The following is a 27,505-nucleotide window of genomic DNA, read 5'->3' as shown; positions in this document are numbered from 1 at the left end:
GTAATTGATGTTTTCAGGAAAGTGAAAAGGAGATGGTTAATAATTACTCTTTCATTTCCTACTTCTTTAGGAAAAAAACACTAACCCTTGCTTATTCTGTTATATATTTATATATCTGACACAACTAAATATACGGGTTCATATTACATTTGGTGATTCTGGAGTAATCACATGCGTACAGTTCAAAATAACAGCTAATTACTTCTAAGAGGGGTGGGGGTGAGGAGAAACATCTTAAAAACAGGGAAAACATTTATTTTAAGACTGAAAACATGTTATGAAGCAGATTCTTCTATGCGCATGTGCTTGCAAATATAAGCAAAACGGTGAACCCTATCATTTAACTTTATAATTAAAAAATTAATTTTAGGGACTGGGACTAAAGCTCAGTGATAGTGTTCAATCCCCAGCGTGTACATGCACATTCCAACATACGCGCACACACACACACACACACACACACACACACACACACATGCATATTAGCTTCAGCACACATACATAGGAACTAGGACTCTAACGTTTGTTTTCATATCTTATGAGGGGCATATTTATTTAAAATATTGACAAGTAGAACATTTAGTTTCATCTTTCTAAAGTGGAAAAAATCTTCTCACTTAAAAACAGGAAGGTACAGTTAAAATGTCAAAAACTTCTTTAATTTTGCATAGATACACTCTTGTAGATATACTGTAGTCAGTACACACAGCCTGTAGCATAACTGGTCTTCCTTCACATTCTGTGCATGGGTGACATTCTGTAGTACCTTGCTGCACTGTATCATGTTATTTAATCCATCTACTACTCCAATCAGTTCACAAGCAATACATTTAATCTGGTATTCTGCAGTAAATGCTTGAGATGTGTGTGATGCTGTTGCAAATTTATCTGCTTTAACATGGAAAATTAGTTCCACTTAACTGCATATCAATGAGCTATTCAACACAGAATTCGGGAATCCTGTTCTTTACAATTACTTATAATAAATTTATTTCTCTTGAAAATATTTCAGCAAGAATAAGAGAAGGAAAAACCAGTCTTCAAAAGCACATTGTGAGTAGCTCCCAATCACACAATGCGGTACGGCTAGACCTTAGCTGGATCTTCAGATACTTTCAAAAGTGCTTAGCTACTCTTCAGGCCTGAAGACAACCTGCTGTGAGCAGGTGGGTAGGAGAGATGCCACACAAAGAAGCAGTCCAGGAGCAGTCAGCTGGCTCTGCCTAAGAATGTCTGACAACGTGACTGTACAAAATGAAAATCTACTCTGTGAAATGTTAACAAGAAACACGGCAAATGCAGCAGACAAATTACACTATAAGAAATGGACAAGTTTTTGAGTCAGACAAAGTAAAATTAAAGAGCCTCTTTCAAGGTTACAAAAGAATTACTTCACAGGAAGGGAACACAGGCATAGTAATAATACTGATAATGACAATAAAAAGTTTGTTAATTCCGCACGCTCCCACCTGCAGAGGTTCTAGCACACATGAAGGACACAGAGAGTGAACTCAGAGAGATCACAGCACATCTCCCATTTTCTTTACCACTTCAATCAAGTGCTATAGACAGGAAATCATTTCATCTAGTAAGAAAAGCTCTGATTTTTGTTAAACTTAAAATTGGAAAAATATATTAACTGGAGGGGAAATCCATCTTTTGCTTTAAAATGAATCCAGCTCATGTGTTCATTCTACATTAATTCTGTTAATCCAATTAATTTGTGTGTGTCTGTAGGAGGCAGTGTGGCATTAGCATGCTCATGGGTTTTACCTGCGTATGCATGCACATGTTCATGTGTGCCTGCTTGTGTGTGGAGACCAGAGATCAACCTTGATCAGATACCTTTTATTTTGCTTTGTGAGACAGAGCTTCTAATAGACTTGGAGCTTGCCCCTTAGGCTAGACTGGCAGGCCATTGAGTGCAGGGATCCTCCCCCGTCTGACTCCTGGTGCTAGGATAACAATCATGCTCTTCCATGACAACTGCTAGGAGCAAAACTCAGGTCATCACTCAAGGACTCAGGTCATTACAAGCACTTTACCAACTCCTCAATGCAACTAATTAATGAAAAATATTAAAACCATAGTTAACACATAGAGGGGAAACAGAAAACAAATGAACAAACAAACAGAACCAAAATCAAAAAGTCCTACATGATTTTTATCTGAAACACTCCCTGGCTTATAAAGAGTTTGACTGGAAAGCTGTCTCAACCAACAGTCAGAGTAGCCAAACAGGGCTTCTCCAACTGATTGGGAAATTAAAATTTCAATTTTATTTTACTTCAATAAATTTTATTGTAGTTTTAAAACTGTGGGGACTAGAGAGATGGGTTGGTGACAAAGGACAGTTGCTGTTCATGCAGAGGACCAGTTTTAGTTCACAGCACCTACATGGCAGCTCACAATAGTAACTCCAGTTCCAGGGAAATATATGGCTTCTGTGTGCATCAGATATGCACCTGGGTGTACATATACACACAAGGAAAGGCAAATACTAATACAAAATGAAATAAACAAATCTTTAAAATAAACTATAGTAACATAATACATATTTCTGTTAAATACAGTCTCATTTTTTGGGTAGTATAGATCTCTAAGTGCACCTTCCCACGAACTACAAGAGAATGACAGGACTTCCATTAGCTCTTCTTTAGTAAACATCAAACCATCTAGGTGGAAACACTAGCAAATGCCTAACATGAGAAAGTAAGTAAATTGCAAACACTGCCATTCTACCTCCCTCAAATGAAGGTACTTGAGGAAAACGGACTTGTCAGATGAGTAGGAAAAAAATTCTTTGACACAGTCATTGAGGGAGGAGCTTTAATTTTGCTCAATAGTTTTCAATGTTTGCATTCCCGGTTCTTTTAATCACTCCTCTCAGACAGACTGCTCACTAGCTCTGCAGTGGTGCTTATCAACAGCGACTAAGGTTCTTTGAGCCTATGATCCTCAAGTCAGAAAGAAAAGGCTATGGCAGCAGCAAGGTACACGTGGCAGAGGTCAGGCCCCACAAAGCAGACGTCTCTAAGTAATGGGTAATGAACGTCAGAGGGGAAGACAGAAGCCATGATATGCACAAGCCTCTGAAAAAGAGAAGAGGGACAGCCGAGACAGACAATGTGCTGCTCTCCCCATGCAAGCCCATCAGCAGGTGGTCATGCCAGCCTGAAACAGAGTGGGTGCCCCCCCACCGAGAAATTAGCAGCAGACACTTGCTTCCATGAGAAGTATCCTTAGGTGGGTCCTCTGAATCTTTGTTGCTGTTGCTGTCTCAGGAACCATGGTGGCCTGTATCTGCCGAGCTCTGACTTGCTGTCTTACAGTGTGGATTCTTTTGATCTGGGGAGGCCAAAACTGGAGACCCCATAAACCACACAAGAAAGCTACCTCAGGACCATGGTTACCAAAGGGAAAGTTTGAGAGCAAGTAAATCTAAATCTCAGGATCAGTGCATAGCTAAGGCAGACTTACTTCAGACATTCTGGAGCCCAAGAAGACTCCATATCCACGCACTGACCTGCTCTCTGCCCACAGAGCCAGGCAGCTTTCACATGTATATGCCAGGGACTTGGCAAAGCAGCAGGTTCAAACTTAAATCAGAGCAGACTCCAGATCAACTGAGGATGATGACCACCTATTCCATAGCCACAGGTCTCCTCACCATCCCTTCTGATCAACTGAAGAATGGTGATCACCCATGGCATCCCTGACTGCACTTAGTAAATACACCTGGGTTTTTGTTTTTGTTTTGTTTTGTTTTGTTTTGTTTTGTTTTAAAAGGAAACAGGGAGTAATACTGTGCCCATGAAGTTTACCAATGATATCACTTCTCTATTGGAAACTCCCATCAACCCTACTGGCCTGAAGCCAGAGCAGAGTTCATGGTACTAAGTAAGAAGACTGTGAGTGTTTGGCTCCTCAACCCTGTCAGGTTACTACTGATGACACACATGTAAAGCTCTTCAACTGTGGCTCCCAGGTGAGCATCCTTAGGAGCCTACTAGCAATACAGATGAAGTAAAGAAGTCTGAAGTCAAGTTTGTAGGTGCACACACAGCATGAGTTTAACAAGTCATCCAGATATTCTTCCCCACACTGTACTTTGAAAGCAGCACTAATTTAAAGCATGAATGACAAGAAAATGTGACGTGAGAAATTGACAGGGAAAAGAGCAAGCAGCAGAGCACAGTAGGGTCACAAAGTTGGCTCAGGCTCCTGCATGAGGAAGCCCCACAGCAAGACTATGTGGGTCTAAATCTCTCATCACACCTTATTAGCAGAATGACCTTAAGCAAATCACATATTTTCTTTTTCTCTCAGGAGTCTCATTGATTCTCATCAATAAAAACAAACAATGAGATTATCTACTCTGTAGAGTTAAGCATTGTGAAGATTAAAACATTTACTATATGCATTAAACTTTAACCAGTCCCCATTGCAACTTGAGCACTGTGCAGCATGCAGAGCGAGCACTATGGAGCAGGGGCACCGTGCATGATTCATGCTGACCATCGCTTATCTCTCACACTCACTCCACCATGTGGAACCATGTGGTAGTTTGTCAAATCAACTCTAAAGGTGAAATCCAAAGAAAGTGCATAAAAATCATTCCTGTCTGTAAGGGAAAAAATGCTTTATCCTGATCTTAGGCACCTGATATTTTTGCTGATACAGCATTTACCTTTCTTAGAAAGTATTAGCCTGGTGTCTCAATTCCTTTCAACAAGTCTAGGGTATGCCTTGATGGGTTCATACATTTCAGGTATATGAATACTTCTGGAGCAACGGACTTACAAAATAAAAAAATAAAAGTGAACTGAACATTATCCAAGAAAAAGGGATTTTCTAAGGGAAATGGTACTGGTGGTGTTTCTACATACATACCTAGCCAAAAATTCTACAAGTCAAATAGCCATGAAGATAACTATCATCAGAGATACCAGGAAAGATGCTGAAGAGTGCTATGGCAGGAAGACTTGAATGGAGCCTCCTATGTCTTTTCACACCTAAATACACAACAGTCAAACTACCTGATGCCCCAAACCACATGGTCCAACAAAAAATATGGTATTGACCACTGTTGTTAAGATGTAATAGCACAAGATTTATTATTCTATTCACTTCTTCAGTATTTGTTTGTTTGTGGCTGTGTGCTTGCTTGTGTAGACAGGGACACATGCATCCCAGGCTGGTCTCCAACTCTCCTCAGCTAAGGAGGCCCTTGAGCTCCTCATCTTCTCTCTTCCGATTCCCGAGTGCCAGGATTATACAAATGCACCATCACACTTGGTTTTAGGCAATGCTAAGAATCAAATTCAGGGTGTTTGTTGGCCATGCTAGACAAGCATTCTGCCACTAAACCACATCTCTGAGCCCATCAAATGGATTTAAGTAGTGTGAAAGCATGTAGCGATATATCGTTCAATGGTCTCAAATACTTTCATCTCATAACTTATTTATAAGGTAGAAAAAATGAAGCAAAGAGTTAGGGTATAGAAGAAAATTAGTATGCATAGAGAAGCCAAAATATCAGGTTGAGTACTAAGAGTTAAAGCCCTCTTAGACCTACAGAGATAACACAACAATCTTAGAGACTAATCAGTCCTCAGATATCTATTTCAGAGTCTGAGTCCTCTGACTCACAGTCTCTTAATAGAGACAGGTATAGATGAAACATAAAACAGATGTGATTCTTTGGTTTTCTACATAAAATTGAGTTTAAAAACCAGCATTTGATGCTATGAGAGATTGAAAATTCCTATTCATATGTAAGAGCCACATTTTCCTGTGGTTTTGTTTAGTGTTTGGTTTTCCAGGAGCCTCTGACCTCAGTATGAAGTGCCCATGGAGGCTTAGCTCCATGGGTTTCTACTTTAAATAGAGGTCACGGATTACAAAGAACATGCTATCAACTCTTGTGTTCAAGGTAACTGCTAATAGGAAGCCATTGGGGTTGGGGGATGAGCTTCTCAAATTACAATACTAACTTCCTGGGGCATGTGCTAGAGAAAGTCAAAGATCTTTAAAAATCCTAAATCTGATAGTGGGCTAATATCCAATATATACAAAGAACTCAAGAAGTTAGACTCCAGAGAAACAAATAACCCTATTTAAAAATGGGATACAGAGCTAAACAAAGAATTCTCAATTGAAGAATACTGAATGGCTGAGAAACAACTGAAAAAATGTTCAGCATCCTTAATCATCAGGGAAATACAAAACAACCCTGAGATTCCACCTCACACCAGTCAGAATGGCTAAGATCAAAAACTCAGGTGACAAGCAGATGCTGGTGAAGATGTGGAGAAAGAGGAACACTCCTCCATTGCTGGTGGGATTGCAAGCTGATACAACCACTCTGGAAATTAGTTTGGCAGTTCCTCAGAAAATTGGACATAGTACTACCAGAGGATCCAGCTATACCATTCCTGGGCATATACCCAGAAGATGCTCCAACATGTAATAAGGACACATGCTCCACTGTGTTCATAGCAGCCTTATTTATAATATCCAGGAGCCAGAAAGAACCCAGATGTCCCTCAACAGAAGAATGGATATAGAAAATGTGGTACATTTACACAATGGAGTATTACTCAACTATTAAAAACTAAGAATTCATGAAATTCTTACACAAATGGATGGATCTGGAGGATATCATCCTAAGTGAGGTACCTCAACCACAAAAGAACACACATGATATGCACTCACTAATAAGTGGATATTAGCCCAGAAGCTCAGAATCCTTCTTAGAAGGGGGAACAAAATATCCATGGACGGAGTAACAGAGACAAAGTGTGAAGCAGAAACTGAAGGAATGACTATCCAGAGACTGCCCCACTTGAGGATCCATCCCATAAACAACCACCAAACACGGACACTATTGCAGATGCCAACAAGAACTTGCTGACAGGAGTATGATATAGCTGTCTCCTGAGAGGCTCTGCCAGTGCCTGACAAATACAGAAGTGGATACTCACAGCCATCCATTGGACTGAGCACAGAGTCCCCAATGAAGGAGCTAGAGAAAGTACTCGAGGAGCTGAAGGGGTTTGCAGCCCCATAGGAGCAACTACAATATGAACTAACCAGTACCCCCCAGAGCTCCCAGGGTCTAAACCACCAACCAAAGAAAACACATGGTGGGACTCATGGCTCTAGCTGCATATGTACCAGAGGATGAACTAATTGGTCAGCAATGGGAGGAGAGGCCCTTGGTCCTGTGAAAGTTCTATCCCCCATTATGGGGAATGCCAGAGCTAGGAAGCAGGAGTGGGTGGGTTGGCAAGTGTGTGTGGGGGGGGGAGAGTAGGGTATAGGGGGTTTTAAGAGGGGAAAAAGGAAAGGGGAGGGGAGGGGAGGGGAGGGGAGGAGTCAACCTTCATGGCCGTGTTTCTTCTGACCGAAGACTATATCATTTCATCTGCATGAAAGATGATAATCCATGCAAACCATGCTTTATAATTAAAAGCCTATAATGACAAAGATGACTTCTCATCTAGTAATTATTTAAATGCCTGTGGGATTATTTATTTTCAGCAAATATAATGCAATAACTTTGTGAGGGTCTCTGAAAAACAGAAAACCCATTTTCTGAAATTAAAACATAGCTCCAAATTCCCTAGTATAACAAGAAAAAAAATCTTTACAACTACAGAAAGAACACAATGAATATTAAAATACAGCTTTTCCTTATTATGTCAGTATTAGCCACATAGAGAAGGATAAGGCTTTTGAACTTGAAACTTTCTAAGTAAATCCTGTGAAGCTTTACCTGCACAGTCCTCTGCGTGCCATCAACGTTGACAGACAATAAGGGTGACGCCAGGTTCCACGTACTGGTCACATTTAGTTTCGAGCCATCAACTTCCACCTGTTGTGACACAAAATAAGACTGTTACCACGAAGACAGACAGGAAACTGATCTCAAGTTCACTGCTGCATGCAAAGCAGCAGCCATTTTAACAGATGGCTTCCAAACAACCTGTCATGTTTACTGCTGCAGCCATGAAAGACAGGGTCCAACAACGGAGTCTTCCCAGCCATCTCTGGGGAGAGGTGAAGGACCTGTGAACAGCTGCCTCTGGGTACTGAGGCTTCAAGTGATTTCCAGAAAGTAACAAACAGCCTTCTAACTGGAAACCTAGCTGGACATGCCACATTTACTGCAATTAGACACGTAATGCATGTAAATCCCAGCGACACTTTGCAGCCCACACAACAGGGCGTGCATAGAATGTCCTCTCCAAGGACCAAGGAAGAACTTTCTCATGCTAATTTTAATGATGGACTAAGCATTGTTATCTTAATTAAACACACACTTTAATTAGGCAATACTCTCTGGTACTGAATAGCCAATCTATCCAAACTTTGAAAAGTTCTACCAGACAGTCACCAATCATAAATAATTTTTACCAAATTATCATCAAAAACAAAAAGGCCATAATTATTCAAATCAGAGATACAATTAGAGGGAAAATTTTAATTTCTAAGTAACATAAAAGTAGTTAAAAGGAAGTGAAATCAAGGTTAATTGAAAACACTCACCAAAGGTTGTTTCCTAACTCTTTGGTATAAGAGACAGGCTGGAAATATTATTATTTTAGGTCTATACACACTCGCATAAGTTGCAAAGTAAGTCTAAAGCAGAAGCAATATGTGTGGAGGCTAACAATCCCTATTGTCAACTCTCTCCAAAGTGCACACACACTCTGTAAAATTAGATGACAGAGTCCTACTGCCTTTCTGTTGAGCACCTGGGGACAGATTAAGGAGACAACAGTGTACAGAGACTTTGTTAAAACATTTCTGTCACATATTAGCTACCCTAAAAGGATTCAATCTTGGGGACACAGCCAAAGAAAGTTGAAGGCTTCATGACATTGCTAACTAAAAATGTGACTCCAGTGAATCATGATAGGAATCTAGAACTTCCAGCATGTCTTAGTAGAAGATAAGCCAGGTCTAAGTCAGGCTGAGGGCCACAGGGCACAGGAGACTCCACGGCTGCGGGTGCACAATAGGCACTATGGCACTAGAAGTCTTTTCAGTGCAGTCATAGCATCAGAAAAGCCCAAATGAGACCAGGAATTGTTATTCAACAGCTAATGGTCCAAAGCCAAGCAGCATAGACTTGGAAGACTCTCTACCCCACCATCGTTATTTTAATATGGCTCTAACTACTGTTCCAATGCCCCTAACACAAGCATCTGAACTCTATTTTGATGGAGTCTAGGGGCAGTGAGAGAAGCTTGAAACACCAATGTCTTTGTACAGAACAAAATCATAATCCAGTTTACACAGAAGTTTGCCTTCTTTCCTCTCTACCAACTGGAGGGAGGACTTATGAGAAAGACTCACATGACTAAGAAACAAAGGGACAACATTTCCTTATACACTAGATAAGAAATCAACAAAAATTTGTGATCTTGCTACCTCTAAATCAAGGAAGATATCACTGCATCAGTAATAAATGAAGTATATCTGCAAATATTAAATAAAGGAACATGCCAGAACCTACCACATGCCTTTCTAGGTCCCTATCAGTAATCAAATTTCTCCAAGACCCACATCGTGAACAACAGATACAATGATTTTATTGATACTGTCATCGTATGTGTGAGACCTAGTTGTATTAAAAAGCCAGCAGGGAGCAAAAATATCAGTTTGCTTCCGTGGGAAGTCAAGACAGAGTGGGCAGAGATACTCCAGCTATGTCTCATATGCCGTCCACACCAGTCCTCCTGAATCACAGAAGATGCAGATGAAGTATGACAGGAGGTTTCCTCATTTACCACACTGAGAAACTTACTGAACTGACCACCACTTTATCTCTTCAGTGACAACCACCAATGTGCAGGGGCCCACCACAAAGGAAACCAAGGTCAGATGTGGTCAGAGAGAGAACATAAGGGACTAACTAGCTTGTGGAAAAGTGCAGCCTCTGTTTCTAGCCAGCCCTCCTGATTACAGCATGGGCAGTAATCAGAGAACAGCCAATACTGCATCTTGAGATACAGCTGAGGAAAATTTTATAAGAGAAAAAGGTAAATAGATTGGAAGCATCAAACACTAAAACACAAGAACTACTACTCAAAGAAACACAGGAAGAGTTTAGACAAATAACTCTCCAAAAACTCAAAGCAACCATAGGAAACATGACCCTCAAAAAAAAAGCAAAACAGCTCAAAGAAGAAAAACAAAGGTTCAAAGAAAAGATTATACAATAACAGAAGGAAATGAAAAGCAAGCTGGTAGAACTCAAAAAGAAAAAAAAAACACTAAGAGAAAAATAACACTATAGAGATAAAAGCTACATGAAGAAGCAACCAAAAATAGAATGTAACTAAAAAGAAATGCCAGGACATAGAGCCACGAATATAAAAGCAATAATGAGGAAAATAGGCAGGGAGAAAGCAGAAAGGCAACACAAAAGATACATTAATGGTCTTCTTTAAAAAGGCCTATAAAGCAAAAAAGAAAAATATAAAACTAAAGATACAAAAAAAAAAAAACTTTTCTTTTTTGTTGTTTCTTGTTGTTTTTTGTGATAGGATCTCACTGTATAGTTGCTTAGGGTTCACTATGCAGACCACATTTATAGATCTGCCTGCTTCTGCCTTCCAAGAGCTGGGATTAGAGGCCTGTGCTGCTATGCCAAGGAAAAATACTTTTTCAAAATAAAAAAAAAATGTTGAATTTGTAGACATATGATTTTAACAGAATTCTATGCCCAAAGAGATAATTACATGGCTACTTGGGGAAAAAAAAAAGAAACTACATACAAGGAAGGAAAAAATGTCATCCTAACTAAATAAGAGCAACATCAGCACAGAAGACCTCAGAGTAATTTGTTCTAAGTAGATCAAAGGAAGCAAGGTAACTAATTTTATATCCAGCCAAGGTTCCTTAAGGTATAGCGCAAAAATATATTCTCTGCATGAAGGGACTGAGGTGGGAGGAAGTTTCTAAAAATAAGACAACTTTGTAGGTACTAAAGTAAAAACTACTGTCAAAGAAATTCAGAACAATATATACAGTGAGCTATCCTTTCTTTTAAAAATATATGTATTTCTTTATTGATGCTGTTTTGTATGTTTTTAAGATGAGGTCTTGAATGCTGCCCAAGCATGACATAAACAACAAATTCTCCTGTCTCAGGTACTAGGAAGACAGTCATGGACCACACAAATAGTTTTAAAATTAAATAATTTGTTGTTTACTCATTTGATTACCATGTTGCTAGGCAAGCGAATTACTATGAAATATAGCCCCAGTCCCCAAAGATATGCAGTGATTTAAAACTTCTCAATATTCTTTGCTTCTCAGCAGGAAGGTACATCTCTCTAAGAAAGTGGCCTTTAAGCTAAGATCAGAAAGATGAGCATTAATTAGGTAAATAGAATTAGGTGCTAGTATTTGGGGTGTACACAAGTATCACAGAAAAAAAACTATTTTTCATAGAAACACAATACTATAAGATAGTTTAGTGGATAACGCATTTGTTGCACATGCATGAGGACCTGATTTCAAATCCCCAGATCCCAAGTAAAGCTGGACACAGTGTTACTTGTAGCTGATTCATTAGAGATTGTTCAGTGACTTCTTCTAATGTCAAAGTCTTGTTTATTTAACTCTAGAACTTGAAGATCAGTGGACAAAGGTGGCTTCTTTGTATTAAGATGCAGCAACAATCTCATTTCCTGGTCAGTGACTGAGACTGAGGAAATCGGGGAGATCTTTTGCCTAGTGTAAAGGGAAGTGGTGTCTCTGTCTTTGTTAATCATGTGTTATGGAACAAATATCTGAGGTCCGAGGTTGTCACATAGGGTGGGAGATGAGAGACAAAGAGAATACTCAGAGGCTTACTGGTGAGCCAGCCTGCTGTACATGGCAGTGAAAAAAAGGGGACTGTCTCAAACAAGGTGAAACCAACACACATTCTACATGCACACCCTGGCATACACACATTGATATTCACAGATACACACCTGTGGGTGCATACACACACACACACACACACACCCATATTCACACATACACATTATATAACATACACACACAACATTTTTTTAAAGTAAACACAGATACACACCTGTGGGTGCATATACACACACACCCATATTCACAATATACATTATATAACATACACATACAACATTTTTTTAAAAGTAAACAAAATAAAAGCCCTGTGGCAAGAAGCAGCCAACATGAGACAAAGGACACAGATAAGGAGTGACTCTGCCCTTAGCATGGGATACAGTCTCTTAGGTATGGATGATCAAATAATGATGATCACAAGTCAGGACACTGAGCTGGCCATCTGTGGGTAGAGAGAAAATGCAAGCATTGACAGCCACATGGAAGCACAGGGCCAGAGCACACACTGGCCAATGGGCTTCTATTGCAAGGAAAGAGTGTACAGAGGGAATGTGAAGGTTGCCCAGAGGAAGAGGAAGCAGTGAGACAAACTGAAGAGGTCCTAAGAAGGGATTTACAAAGATAATAAGAGTTGTTTCTGGAGTAAGGACTATGAGAGGGAAACTACCACATGGTTTCACTGCAGGCCAAGAAGGTGCTGGATGGAATATGTGGGAAAGTGCGGTATACAAAAATCAGGGGATTACTAGCAGGAGTTACAGAGACCAACCAAACAGGATGGAGACAAGTGAAGCAATGGCAGAACAAAAGCAAAGGAAAGCTTTAGGAATGGAGGGCTGGAGAGAACCTCCCACACCTGGCCAAACTCTCTCCATCAGCTCACCTCCACCACCACCCAAATCTGGATCTCTACTCAACCTCTCTCCTGTAGCTCTCTGGTGTCACCAACCAGTTCTTGGATAAGCCAGGAAATGTTTGTATAAACATGAAATGGTCATTTCCAAACTGAGACAAAGGGGACACAGTAATGCTGGCGTAAGAATGAACAAAGTGAGGAGAGTGCACACACTGAGAAAGCACCTGACAGCATGCAGTTCTCTGTGTAAGGACATCAGGTGCCTTACTAGTCTGAAACCATCTAAAGATGACATGCTAATTTAAAGTCAAGGGCGTTATAAATTTGGATGAATCAGAGCTTGGCTATGGTGGATGGGGCTGTAAAATGCATCTCTCATGCTTTATTTTCTGAAAACTTTCTCCGAGGATAATCATAGAGAGGTTTATATGAATGTAATTCAAAATTAGGATATTTAAGGCATTTCCAAAACAACCCAAAAGCATGATTTCTTTTCATTTCCAGAAGGTATTTTTCCACATTTAGTAACCTCCCTATAAGTCTGTATTTCACTGAAAACAACCAGCTGCATTGTGGCACAGGCAATGCTTGTGTGAAACATTTCCTGTGAGCCGTTTGGAACATTCAGTTTTCCTATCCACGTCATCACAAGGGGAAAAACACACACCCTAAATTTATATGGCATTTGATGAGAATACTTACATTATCACTAAAAAGCAGCAATACAAAGTACTTCCTCAGGATTACCACCCGACACAGTAAAAACACTTTTGCTTCTGATGCAGCTGCACCTGCTAAGCTTTTAAAAAGTGTACTCAACACTAGCAGTGTAAAAATAAAAAACAAAGTATTTTCCAGCCCCACCCCACAAATAATAAAACTTTGGGAAGGTATAGTATAGATGGTAAGAAACGCTTCTGGTTCACCCTGTAGCTTTGTTTGTCACATGCAAATCCTACTTCTCTAAATCTCATGTTATTCTATGTTAAGGAAATGAATATTATGCAGAGGTAAATCTGAGCTAAAACTGCCGATGTTCCATCTATTGCTTCTCTTGCTTCTGTTCCTACCAACAAACTGAAGGACCAAATGCACAGGCTGATCAGCTCTGCTGCTTCACAGAAAGTCAAAACTAGTTCCTGCCCCTTTCATAGACTCTCATGTGGATTCTTTGCTTTTTCTGTTTTGTTTTGTTTTTTGTTTGTTTTGGTTTTCGTTTGTTTATTCTTTGACAAGGTTTTTCTACATATAGCCCATGTTGGGTTCTATGTACCCAGCTCCTCAGGTGCTGGAATTCCAGGTGTGTGTCCGTGGCATAGGAACCTTATAAATCATCATACTACACAGAAAATGAATAAAAGAGATAATTGTTTGCACATTTGACTCTCAGGCTGGAAAGAACCATCAAAGTACTATAACACAATCTTCTCCATTTTTTACAGATAAGGGAATTAGAGAATCATATACATTAACTCACAGAAGCAATTACCTTTAGGTACACCTGTGAGAATTCATATAAACATATTAAAAGCAAGGACAACAAATGGAATGTAAAGCCTGAGATGAGAGCTGGACAGGTGGTTCAGTGGGTCAATGTTTGTTTTTCTTACAGAGACCCAAGTTCTGTTATTAGCATGCTGATGGGGTGGCTCACCAGAGCCTATATCTCCAGAAGCCTTCTGGCCTCTCTTGAGTACCCATATGGCATTTGTGCACACACACACACACACACACACACACACAGAGGAAATGTACATATATCCCCATACGTTAAAACTAAGTCTTTAAAGGAGCTAGAGAAATTACCCAAGGAGCTAAAGGGAACTGCAACCCTATAGGTGGAACAACAATATGAACTAAACAGTACCCGGGAGCTCTTGTCTTTAGCTGCATATGTATCAAAAGATGGCTCATTGGACTTGCAAACTTTATATGCCCCAGTACAGGGGAACGCCAGGGCCAAAAAGGGGGAGTGGGTGGGTAGGGGATTGGAGGGGTGGGTATGGGGGACCTTTGGGATAGCATTGAAAATGTAAACGAGGAAAATACCTAATTAAAAAAAAAAGATTAGGACATGGAACTGCTATGGTATAAATGCTCTTTTTTATTATTATTGTGAAAGAAGATTTGTTCTATGGATAGAAATGTTAATTAGTTGTTTTCATTCTTATGTGTTAACTACTGATGACAAAACCTTTTTCTGTTTAATTGTACACCAGTGGATTGGCATATCTAGAGTCTTCATTCACAAAAACAACTGTGTGCCATGTGATCAGTTAGTTGGGCTATTAGTCCCATCTAGCCTTACTACACTTTACGAGATTATATAAAACATAAGTATTCCTTCAGATTCTGTCAGCAAAAATATGATTTAACAGGTTTAACAACTTTGTTATTTGCTTGCTTCAACATTTATTTAAATGGAAAATGAGTTTTGTTCAATAACTAAAATGGTTCTTAAACTTTCAATATTACTTATAGCATGTTCTATGTCTTTTAGATAGCAAAACATTTTTTTAATTTCTTTGATCATATTTACTGACTGATGTATGTGTGTGTGTTTTTGTGCACATGCATGAAAGACAACTGTCTGAGAGTCAGTTCTGGCCTCTCTCTCATGGAGCCCGCTCTCTTGTTTCTGCTGCTGGGCTGAGAACTCCAGGCTGGCCAATCTGAAAGCTTCTGTGAGAGTCTCCTGTCTCCTTCTCCCAATTTGTCAGTGGAGTTCTGGGATGGTGGAACATGCCAATGAACACAGCTTTTTAACATGGATTCCCGGGGTCAAATGCGCACAGTCAGGTCTGTGAGGCAGGCACTTTTGCCTATGTATAGCCATCTCACCAACACACGGTAAGCTTTTTTCAATTCTGCTCTCTCACTTACTAAGACAGCTCTCTAAAATGCTCTAAAATCCTGGGTGGCTTTCCATAAAGTGGTGAGATGCCTTCTTACAAAAACAAGAGGACAAGCATTTTCGGTGTTTACTTTTTACACTCGCACCTTGCACACAGTCTGACTTCTCTTAGCCCAAAATTATATATATGACAAAAACCATCAAGAGAAATTAGATATGACAGCAAAGCTCCATCAACCTGTCACAAAGGTTATATTAAATATGCATCATTGTAAATGTAATTAAATATAAATCAAATGATGTGAATTGAAAGAGAAATTTTAGGTACTGATATACACACTACCACTAGTTTGACTGTCTAGTTTCTGTTTAATTATCGCCTCATTAATTGATCGGTAACAACTTTAATTTCAGTTTTATGGTTTCAAAAAAACTCTGTTATCTTGCACATGCTTTAATTATGATACTAGTTTGTTTTGGATTGGTGTAGTAAGGTCAGGCTCTGAAGACCATACTGTAAATTATATCAGCTTAGTGATAACCCAGATAGGCATGCTTTTACACAGGCAACAATGGATGCTTAGGATCAGATGAGTGGGAACCCTGAATCTCTCTGTGCTGTCAGGAAGAGTCCAGTGGCTTGTTTTGAAGGTCTTGTCTTCTGTTCCTTCGTCATTCCTGATTCCATTTCTTCATGTGTAAAATACAGTCAAGCTCCTAGCATAGCATTCACATAGGGCCAGGAGAGGGCCGCTGTGGTTGCACTTCTGTCCACCCTTCTCATCTCCCACAGTCCTCACGTGTATTCTTCTCTAATTTCAAACACAACTATTTTTCTTGTAAAAAATATTTTTAGTATATTTTTCAGTGATAGATAGCTCTTGCCTAGAAGCAACAACAACAAAAGTAATTTTTCTTGGCCCTCTGTTTTCTGCGTTTTGGTTTTTTTTTTTTTCTCCACTTGAAGCAGGGTATCATGTGGCCCCAAACTGACTTAAACTCATCATGTAGAGAGACCAACCTTGAGTTTCTGACCCACCTGACTCCACAGCACAGTACTGCAATTACAGATATGCACCTCAATGCCTGGGTCCTCTTTATTATGTTTCCATCAGCACTTCCATTGTTTGGGTGATAATTTCATCTGATGACATTTAGTATCTGTTCTGTTTTTCACTACTTCAAATGTCACAAGCTCAACACTACCACATAACCCAGAATCATCTATATTTCTTTGTTTGTTTGTTTGTTTGTTTGTTTATTAGGTATTTATTTCATTTACATTTCCAATGATATCCCAAAAGTCCCTCACCCAATCCCCCACCCACCCACTCCCACTTCTTGGCACTGGCTTTTCCCTGTACTGAGGCAGATAAAGTTTGCAAGACCAATGGGCCTCTCTTTCCACTAATGGCTGACTAGGCCATCTTTTAATCCATAAGCAGCTAGAGACACGAGCTCTGGGGGGGGGGGGGGTACTGGGTAGTTCATATTGTTGTTCCACCTATAGGATTGCAGATCCCTTTCGCTCCTTGGTTACTTTCTCTATCTCCTCCATTGGGAGCCCTGTGATCCATCCAATAGCTGACTGTGAGCATCCACTTCTGTGTTTGCTAGGCCCTGGCATAGCCTCACAATAGACAGCTATATCTGGGTCCTTTCAGCAAAATCTTGCTAGTGTATGTAATGGTGTCAGCGATCGGAGGCTGATTATGAGATGGATCACCGGATATGGCAGTCTCTAGATGGTCCATCCTTTCATCTCACCTCCAAACTGTGTCTCTGTAACTCCTCCCATGGGTGTTTTGTTCCCAATTCTAAGAAGGGGCACAGTGTCCACACTTTGGTCTTTGTTCTTCTTGAGTTTCATGTGTTGAGCAAATTGTATCTTATATCTTGGGTATTCTAAGTTTCTGGGCTAATATCCACTTATCAGTGAGTACATATTATGTGAGTCCTTTTGTGGTTGGGTTACCTCACTCAGGATGATGCCCTCCAGGTCCATCCATTTGCCTAAGAATTTCATAAATTCATTCTTTTTAATAGCTGAGTAGTACTCCATTGTGTAAATGTACCACATTTTCTGTATCTATTCCTCTGTTGAGGGGCATCTGGGTTCTTTGCAGCTACTAGCTATTTTAAATAAGGCTGTTATGAACATAGTGGAGCATGTGTCCTTCTTACCAGTTGGAACATCTTCTGGATATATGCCCAGGAGAGGTATTGCGGGATCCTCCAGTAGTACTATGTCCAATTTTATATATATATATTACAATGTCAGATTTTATTGAATAACAAAAAATTTACAAGTTGCAGTGGTTTTAATTGTAGTAAATTGTTAGACTGGCATCTGGCTGAGACTGATGCAGATTACTTGATATTCCACTCTTTTTTTTTTCTTTTTAAATATTTTTTACTAGGTATTTTCCTCATTTACATTTCCAATTCTGAGGAACCACCAGACTGATTTCCAGAGTGGTTGTACAAGCCTGCAATCCCACCAGCAATGGAGGAGTATTCCTCTTTCTCCACATCCTCTCCAGGATCTGCTGTCACCTGAATTGTTGATCTTAGCCATTCTGGAGGACTGGTGTGAGGTGGAATCTCAGGGTTGTTTTGATTTGCATTTCCCTGATGATTAAGGATGTTGAACATTTTTTCAGGTGCTTCTCAGCCGTTCGGTATTCCTCAGGTGAAAATTCTTTGTTTAATTCTGAGCCCGATTTTTTAATGGGGTTATTTGATTTTCTGGAGTCCACCTTCTGGAGTTCTTTATATATATTGGATATTAGTCCCCTATCTGATTTAGGATAGGTAAAGATCCTTTCCCAATCTATTGGTGGTCTTTTTGTCTTATTGACAGTGTCTTTTCCCTTGCAGAAGCTTTGCAATTTTATAACATCCCATTTGTCAATTCTCGATCTCACAGCACAAGCCATTGCTGTTCTATTCAGGAATTTTTCCACTGTACCCATATCTTCAAGGCTTTTCCCTACTTTCTCCTCTATAAGTTTCAGTGTCTCTGGTTTTATGTGGAGTTCCTTAATCCACTTAGATTTGACCTTAGTACAAGGAGATAGGAATGGATCAATTCTCATTTGTCTACATGATAATCACCAGGTGTGCCAGCACCAATTGTTGAAAATGCTGTCTTTCTTCCACTGGATAGTTTTTGCTCCCTTGTCAAAGATCAAGTGACCATAGGTGTATGAGTTCATTTCTGGCTCTTTAATTCTATTCCATTGGTCTACTTGTCTGTCTCTATACCAGTACCATGCAGTTTTTATCACAATTGCTCTGTAGTAAAGCTTTAGGTCAGGCATGGTGATTCCACCAGAGGTTCTTTTATCCTTGAGAAGACTTTTTGCTATCCTAGGTTTTTTGTTATTCCAGGTGAATTTGCAGATTAGCCTTTCTAATTCATTGAAGAATTGAGTTGGAATTTTGATGGGGATTGCATTGAGTCTGTAGATTGCTTTTGGCAAGTTAGCCATTTTTACTATATTGATCCTGCCAATCCATGAGCATGGAAGATCTTTCCATCTTCTGAGATCTTCTTTAATTTCTTTCTTCAGAGACTTGAAGTTCTTATCATATAGATCTTTCACTTCCTTAGTTGGAGTCACGCCAAGGTATTTTATATTATTTGTGACTATTGAGAAGGGTGTTATTTCCCTAATTTCTTTCTCAGCCTGTTTATCCTTTGTGTACAGAAAGGCCATTGACTTGTTTGAGTTAATTTTATATCCAGCTACTTCACTGAAGCTGCTTATCAGGCTTAGGAGTTCTCTGGTGGGATTTTTAGGATCACTTATATATACTATCATATCATCTGCAAAAAGTGATATTTTGACTTGTTCCTTTCCAATTTGTATCCCCTTGATCTCCTTTTGTTGTTGAATTGCTCTGGCTAGGACTTCAAGTACAATGTTGAATAGGTAGGGAGAAAGTGGGCAGCCTTGTCTAGTCCATGATTTTAGTGGGATTGCTTCCAGCTTCTCACCATTTACTTTGATGTTGGCTATTGGTTTGCTGTAGATTGCTTTTATCATGTTTAGGTATGGGCCTTGAAATCCTGATCTTTCCAAGACTTTTATCATGAATGGGTGTTGGATTTTGTTAAATGCTTTTCTGCATCTAACGAGATGATCATGTGGTTTTTGTCTTTGAGTTTGTTTATATAATGGAATACGTTGATGGATTTCCTTGTATTGAACCATCCCTGCATACCTGGGATGAAACCTACTTGGTCAGGATGGATGATTGTTTTGATGTGTTCTTGGATTCGGTTAACGAGAACTTTATTGAGGATTTTTGTATCAATATTCATTAGGGAAATTGGTCTTACTTTCTCTATCTTTATTGGGTATTGTTGTGGTTTAGGTATCAGAGTAATTGTGGCTTCATAGAATGAGTTAGGTAGAGTATCTTCTGCTTATATTTTGTGGAATAGTTTGTGAAGAACTGGGATTAGATCTTCTTTGAAGGTCTGATAGAACTCTGCACTAAACCCATCTAGTCCTGGGCTTTTTTTGGTTGGGAGACCATTAATGACTGCTTCTATTTCTTTAGGGGATATAGGACTGTTTATATCATTAACTTGATCTTGATTTAACTTTGGTACCTGGTATCTGTCTAGAATCTTATCCATTAGATCCAGGTTCTCCAGTTTTGTTGAGTATAGCCTTTTGTAGAAGGACCTGATGGTGTTTTGGATTTCTTCAGGATCTGATATTATGTCTCCCTTTTCATTTCTGATTTTGTTAATTAGGATGCTGTCACTGTGCCCTCTAGTGAGTCTGGCTAAGGGTTTATCTATCTTGTTGATTTTCTCAAAAAACCAGCTCCTTGATTGGTTGATTCTTTGAATAGTTCTTCTTGTTTCCACTTGGTTGATTTCGCCCCTGAGTTTGATTATTTCCTGACTTCTACTCCTCTTGGGTGAATTTGCTTCCTTTTGTTATAGAGCTTTTAGGTGTGTTGTCAAGCTGCTAATGTATGCTCTCTCTAGTTTCTTTTTGGAGGCACTCAGAGCTATGAGTTTTCCTCTTAGAAATGCTTTCATTGGAACCTGAGACTGCGGTACATAGGGAAGCAGACTGCCCGGGCCTGACCTGGGACAAAAGCCCCTTCCGCTCCACTCCAGCCCAGGGCTTCCTGGCCAGCGGAGTTGCCTGACACTCGCAAGGGCCCCCACAGGATTCCCCACGGGATCCTAAGACCTCTGGTGAGTGGAACACAGCACCGGCCCCAATCCAATCGCGCAGAACCTGAGACTGTGGTACATAGGGAAGCAGGCTACCCGGGCCTGATCTGGGGCACAAGTCCCTTCCTCTCGACTCGAGCCCCGGGCTACCTTGCCAGCAGAGTCTTGCCCAACATCCGCAAGGGCCCACACGGGACTCCCCACGGGATCCTAAGACCTCTGGTGAGTGGAACACAGCGCCGGCCCCAATCCAATCGCGCGGAACCTGAGACTGCTGTACATAGGGAAGCAGGCTACCCGGGCTTGATCTGGGGCACAAACCCCTTCCGCTCCACTCGAGCCCCGGGCTACCTTACCAGCGGAGTCGCCTGACACCCGCAAGGGCCCACACAGGATTCCACAGGAGATCCTAAGACCTCTGGTGAGTGGAACACAGCGCTGGCCCCAATCCAATTGCTCGGAACCTGAGACTGCGGTACATAGGGAAGCAGACTGCCCGGGCCTGACCCGGGACAAAAGCCCCTTCCGCTCCACTCCAGCCCAGGGCTTCCTGGCCAGCGGAGTTGCCTGACACCCGCAAGGGCCCCCACAGGATTCCCCACAGGATCCTAAGACCTCTGGTGAGTGGAACACAGCGCCGGCCCCAATCCAATCGCGCGGAACCTGAGACTGCGGTACATAGGGAAGCAGACTGCCCGGGCCTGACCCGGGACAAAAGCCCCTTCCACTCCACTCCAGCCCAGGGCTTCCTGGCCAGCGGAGTTGCCTGACACCCACAAGGGCCCACACAGGATTCCTCACGGGATCCTAAGACCTCTAGTGAGTGGAACACAACTTCTGCCAGGAGTCCGGTTCGAACACCAGATATCTGGGTACCTTCCCTGCAAGAAGAGTGCTTTCCTGCAGAGAATACTCTACCCACTGAAACCAAGGAGAGTGCTTCCCTCCAGGTCTGCTTATAGAGGCTAACAGAGTCACCTGAAGAACAAGCTCTTAACAGTGACAACTAAAACAGCTAGCTTCAGAGATTACCAGATGGCGAAAGGCAAACGTAAGAATCCTACTAACAGAAATCAAGACCACTCACCATCATCAGAACGCAGCACTCCCACCCCACCTAGTCCTGGGCACCCCAACACAACTGAAAATCTAGACCCAGATTTAAAAGCATTTTTCATGATGATGATAGAGGACATCAAGAAGGACTTTCATAAGTCACTTAAAGAATTACAGGAGAGCACTGCTAAAGAGTTACAGGCCCTTAAAGAAAAGCAGGAAAACACAGCCAAATAGGTAGAAGTCCTTAAAGAAAAACAGGAAAACACATCCAAACAGGTAATGGAAATGAACAAAACCATACTAGAACTAAAAGGGGAAGTAGACACAGTAAAGAAAACCCAAAGCGAGGCAACGCTGGAGATAGAAACCCTAGGAAAGAGATCTGGAACCATAGATGCCAGCATCAGCAACAGAATACAAGAAATGGAAGAGAGAATCTCAGGTGCAGAAGATTCCATAGAGAACATCGACACAACAGTCAAAGAAAATACAAAATGCAAAAGGATCCTAACTCAAAACATCCAGGAAATCCAGGACACAATGAGAAGACCAAACCTACGCATAATAGGAGTGGATGAGAATGAAGATTTTCAAATCAAAGGACCAGCAAACATCTTCAACAAAATAATTGAAGAAAACTTCCCAAACATAAAGAAAGAGATGCCCATGATCATACAAGAAGCCTACAGAACTCCAAATAGACTGGACCAGAAAAGAAATTCCTTCCGACACATAATAATCAGAACAACAAATGCACTAAATAAAGAGAGAATATTAAAAGCAGTAAGGGAGAAAGGTCAAGTAACATATAAAGGAAGGCCTATCAGAATTACACCAGACTTTTCACCAGAGACTATGAAAGCCAGAAGAGCCTGGACAGATGTTATACAGACACTAAGAGAACACAAATGCCAGCCCAGGCTACTATACCCGGCCAAACTCTCAATTACCATAGATGGAGAAACCAAAGTATTCCACGACAAAACCAAATTCACACAATATCTTTCCACGAATCCAGCCCTTCAAAGGATAATAACAGAAAAGAAGCAATACAAGGACGGAAATCACCCCCTAGAACAAACAAGAAAGTAATCCCTCAACAAACCAAAAAGAAGACAGCCACAAGAACAGAATGCCAACTCTAACAACAAAAATAAAAGGAAGCAACAATTACTTTTCCTTAATATCTCTTAATATGAATGGACTCAATTCCCCAATAAAAAGACATAGACTAACAGACTGGCTACACAAACAGGACCCAACATTCTGCTGCTTACAGGAAACCCATCTCAGGGAAAAAGACAGACACTACCTCAGAATGAAAGGCTGGAAAACAATTTTCCAAGTAAATAGTCTGGAGTAGCCATTCTAATATCGGATAAATTCGACTTCCAACCCTAAGTTATCAAAAAAGACAAGGAGGGACACTTCATACTCATCAAAGGTAAAATCCTCCAAGAGGAACTCTCAATTCTGAATATCTACGCTCCAAATGCAAGGGCAGCCACATTCATTAAAGACATTTTAGTAAAGCTCAAAGCACACATTGCACCTCACACAATAATAGTGGGAGACTTCAACACACCACTTTCATCAAGGGACAGATCGTGGAAACAGAAACTAAACAGGGACACAGTGAAACTAACAGAAGTTATGAAACAAATGGAACTAACAGATATCTACAGAACATTTTATCCTAAAACAAAAGGATATACCTTCTTCTCAGCACCTCACGGGACCTTCTCCAAAATTGACCATATAATTGGCCACAAAACAGGCCTTAACAGATACAAAAATATTGAAATTGTCCCATGTATCCTACCAGACCACCATGGCCTATGACTGATTTTCAATAACAAGATAAATAATGGAAAGCCAACATTCACGTGGAAACTGAACAACACTCTTCTCAATGATACCTTGGTCAAGGAAGGAATAAAGAAAGAAATTAAAGACTTTTTAGAGTCTAATGAAAAAGAAGCCACAACGTACCCAAACCTTTGGGACACAATGAAAGCATTTCTAAGAGGGACACTCATAGCTCTGAGTGCCTCCAAGAAGAAACGGGAGACAGCACATACTAGCAGCTTGACAACACATCTAAAAGCTCTAGAAAAAAAGGAAGCAAATTCACCCAAGAGGAGTAGACGGCAGGAAATAATCAAACTCAGGGGTGAAATCAACCAAGTGGAAACAAGAAGAACTATTCAAAGAATTAACCAAACGAGGAGTTGGTTCTTTGAGAAAATCAACAAGATAGATAAACCCTTAGCTAGACTTACTAAAGGGCACAGGGACAAAATCCTAATTAACAAAATCAGAAATGAAAAGGGAGACAAAACAACAGATCCTGAAGAAATCCAAAACACCATCAGATCCTTCTACAAAAGGTTATACTCAACAAAACTGGAAAACCTGGACGAAATGGACAAATTTCTGGACAGATACCAGGTACCAAAGTTGAGTCAGGATCAAGTTGACCATCTAAACAGTCCCATATCACCTAAAGAAATAGAAGCAGTTATTAATAGTCTCCCAGCCAAAAAAAGCCCAGGACCAGACGGGTTTAGTGCAGAGTTCTATCAGACCTTCAAAGAAGATCTAATTCCAGTTCTGCACAAACTATTTCACAAAATAGAAGTAGAAGGTACTCTACCCAACTCATTTTATGAAGCCACTATTACTCTGATACCTAAACCACAGAAAGATTCAACAAAGATAGAGAACTTCAGACCAATTTCTCTTATGAATATCGATGCAAAAATTCTCAATAAAATTCTTGCTAACCGAATCCAAGAACATATTAAAGCAATCATCCATCCTGACCAAGTAGGTTTTATTCCAGGAATGCAGGGATGGTTTAATATACGAAAATCCATCAATGTAATCCATTATATAAACAAACTCAAAGACAAAAACCACATGATCATCTCGTTAGATGCAGAAAAAGCATTTGACAAGATTCAACACCCATTCATGATAAAAGTTTTGGAAAGATCAGGAATTCAAGGCCCATACCTAAACATGATAAAAGCAATCTACAGCAAACCAGTAGCCAACATCAAAGTAAATGGAGAGAAGCTGGAAGCAATCCCACTAAAATCAGGGACTAGACAAGGCTGCCCACTTTCTCCCTATCTTTTCAACGTAGTACTTGAAGTATTAGCCAGAGCAATTCGACAACAAAAGAAGATCAAGGGGATACAAATTGGAAAAGAGGAAGTCAAAATATCACTTTTTGCAGATGATATGATAGTATATATAAGTGACCCTAAAAATTCTACCAGAGAACTCCTAAACCTGATAAGCAGCTTTGGTGAAGTAGCTGGATATAAAATAAACTCAAACAAGTCAATGGCCTTTCTCTATACAAAGAATAAACAGGCTGAGAAAGAAATTAGGGAAACAACACCCTTCTCAATAGTCACAAATAGTATAAAATATCTTGGCGTAACTCTAACTAAGGAGGTGAAAGATCTGTATGATAAAAACTTCAAATCTCTGAAGAAAGAAATTAAAGAAGATCTCAGAAGATGGAAAGATCTCCCATGCTCATGGATTGGCAGGATCAACATTGTAAAAATGGCTATCTTGCCAAAAACAATCTACAGATTCAATGCAATCCCCATCAAAATTCCAACTCAATTCTTCAACGAATTAGGAGCAATTTGCAAATTCATCTGGAATAACAAAAAACCTAGGATAGCAAAAAGTCTTCTCAAGGATAAAAGAACCTCTGGTGGAATCACCATGCCTGACCTAAAGCTTTACTACAGAGCAATTGTGATAAAAACTGCATGGTACTGGTATAGAAACAGACAAGTAGACCAATGGAATAGAATTGAAGACCCAGAAATGAACCCACACACCTATGGTCACTTGATCTTCGACAAGGGAGCTAAAACCATCCAGTGGAAGAAAGACAGCATTTTCAACAATTGGTGCTGGCACAACTGGTTGTTATCATGTAGAAGAATGCGAATCGATCCATACTTATCTCCTTGTACTAAGGTCAAATCTAAATGGATCAAAGAACTTCACATAAAACCAGAGACACTGAAACTTATAGAGGAGAAAGTGGGGAAAAGCCTTGAAGATATGGGCACAGGGGAAAAATTCATGAACAGAACAGCAATGGCATGTGCTGTAAGATCGAGAATTGACAAATGGGACCTAATGAAACTCCAAAGTTTCTGCAAGGCAAAAGACACCGTCAACAAGACAAAAAGACCACCAACAGATTGGGAAAGGATCTTTACCTATCCTAAATCAGATAGGGGGCTAATATCCAACATATATAAAGAACTCAAGAAGGTGGACTTCAGAAAATCGAACAACCCCATTAAAAAATGGGGCTCAGAACTGAACAAAGAATTCTCACCTGAGGAATACCGAATGGCAGAGAAGCACCTGAAAAAATGTTCAACATCCTTAATCATCAGGGAAATGCAAATCAAAACAACCCTGAGATTCCACCTCACACCAGTCAGAATGGCTAAGATCAAAAATTCAGGTGACAGCAGATGCTGGCGTGGATGTGGAGAAAGAGGAACACTCCTCCATTGTTGGTGGGATTGCAGGCTTGTACAACCACTCTGGAAATCAGTCTGGCGGTTCCTCAGAAAATTGGACATAGTACTACCGGAGGATCCAGCAATACCTCTCCTGGGCATTTATCCAGAAGATGCCCCAACTGGTATGAAGGACACATGCTCCACTATGTTCATAGCAGCCTTATTTATAATAGCCAGAAGCTGGAAAGAGCCCAGATGCCCCTCAACAGAGGAATGGATACAGAAAATGTGGTACATCTACACAATGGAGTACTACTCAGCTATTAAAAAGAATGAATTTATGAAATTCCTAGCCAAGTGGATGGACCTGGAGGGCATCATCCTGAGTGAGGTAACACATTCACAAAGGAACTCACACAACATGTACTCACTGATAAGTGGATATTAGCCCCAAACCTAGGATTCCCAAGATATAAGGTACAATTTGCTAAACACATGAAACTCAAGAAGAATGAAGACTGAAGTGTCTACACTATGCCCCTCCTTAGAATTGGGAACAAAACACCCATGGAAGGAGTTACAGAGACAAAGTTTGGAGCTGAGATGAAAGGATGGACCATGTAGAGACTGCCATATCCAGGGATCCACCCCATAATCAGCATCCAAACGCTGACACCATTGCATACCCTAGCAAGATTTTATTGAAAGGACCCAGATGTAGCTGTCTCTTGTGAGACTATGCCGGGGCCTAGCAAACACAGAAGTGGATGCTCACAGTCAGCTAATGGATGGATCACAGGGCTCCCAATGGAGGAGCTAGAGAAAGAACCCAAGGAGCTAAAGGGATCTGCAACCCTATAGGTGGAACAACATTATGAACTAACCAGTACCCCGGATCTCTTGACTCTAGCTGCATATGTAACAAAAGATGGTCTAATCGGCCATCACTGGAAAGAGAGGCCCATTGGACACGTAAACTTTGTATGCCCCAGTACAGGGGAACGCCAGGGCCAAAAAGGGGGAGTGGGTGGGTAGGGGAGTGGGGGTGGGTGGGTATGGGGGACTTTTAGTATATCATTGGAAATGTAAATGAGCTAAATACCTAATAAAAAATGGAAAAAAAAAAAAGA

At 40.5% G+C, this 27,505-nt stretch overlaps 1 protein-coding gene across 6 annotated transcripts in view; it reads right to left on the bottom strand.

Moving 5' to 3' along the window:
* Positions 1-27,505, bottom strand: part of Pcca (propionyl-Coenzyme A carboxylase, alpha polypeptide) — a 405,580-nt gene that overhangs the window by 91,710 nt on the left and 286,365 nt on the right. For all 6 annotated transcript variants that reach the window (NR_153443.1, XR_383133.3, XM_006518432.3 and 3 more), the window contains one exon: positions 7,781-7,879. Coding sequence is in view for 4 of the 6 variants with exons in the window: in XM_006518432.3 (XP_006518495.1) it covers positions 7,781-7,879 (99 nt within the window). In the remaining 2 variants the exon portion in view is untranslated. The remainder of the gene's footprint in view (positions 1-7,780; positions 7,880-27,505) is intronic.

This window comes from Mus musculus, chromosome 14, assembly GCF_000001635.26.
Source record: "Mus musculus strain C57BL/6J chromosome 14, GRCm38.p6 C57BL/6J".
Classification (NCBI taxonomy): Eukaryota; Metazoa; Chordata; class Mammalia; order Rodentia; family Muridae; genus Mus; species Mus musculus.
Note: the sequence above shows the minus strand (reverse complement) of the source record. Positions and strands in the feature narration are given on the sequence as shown.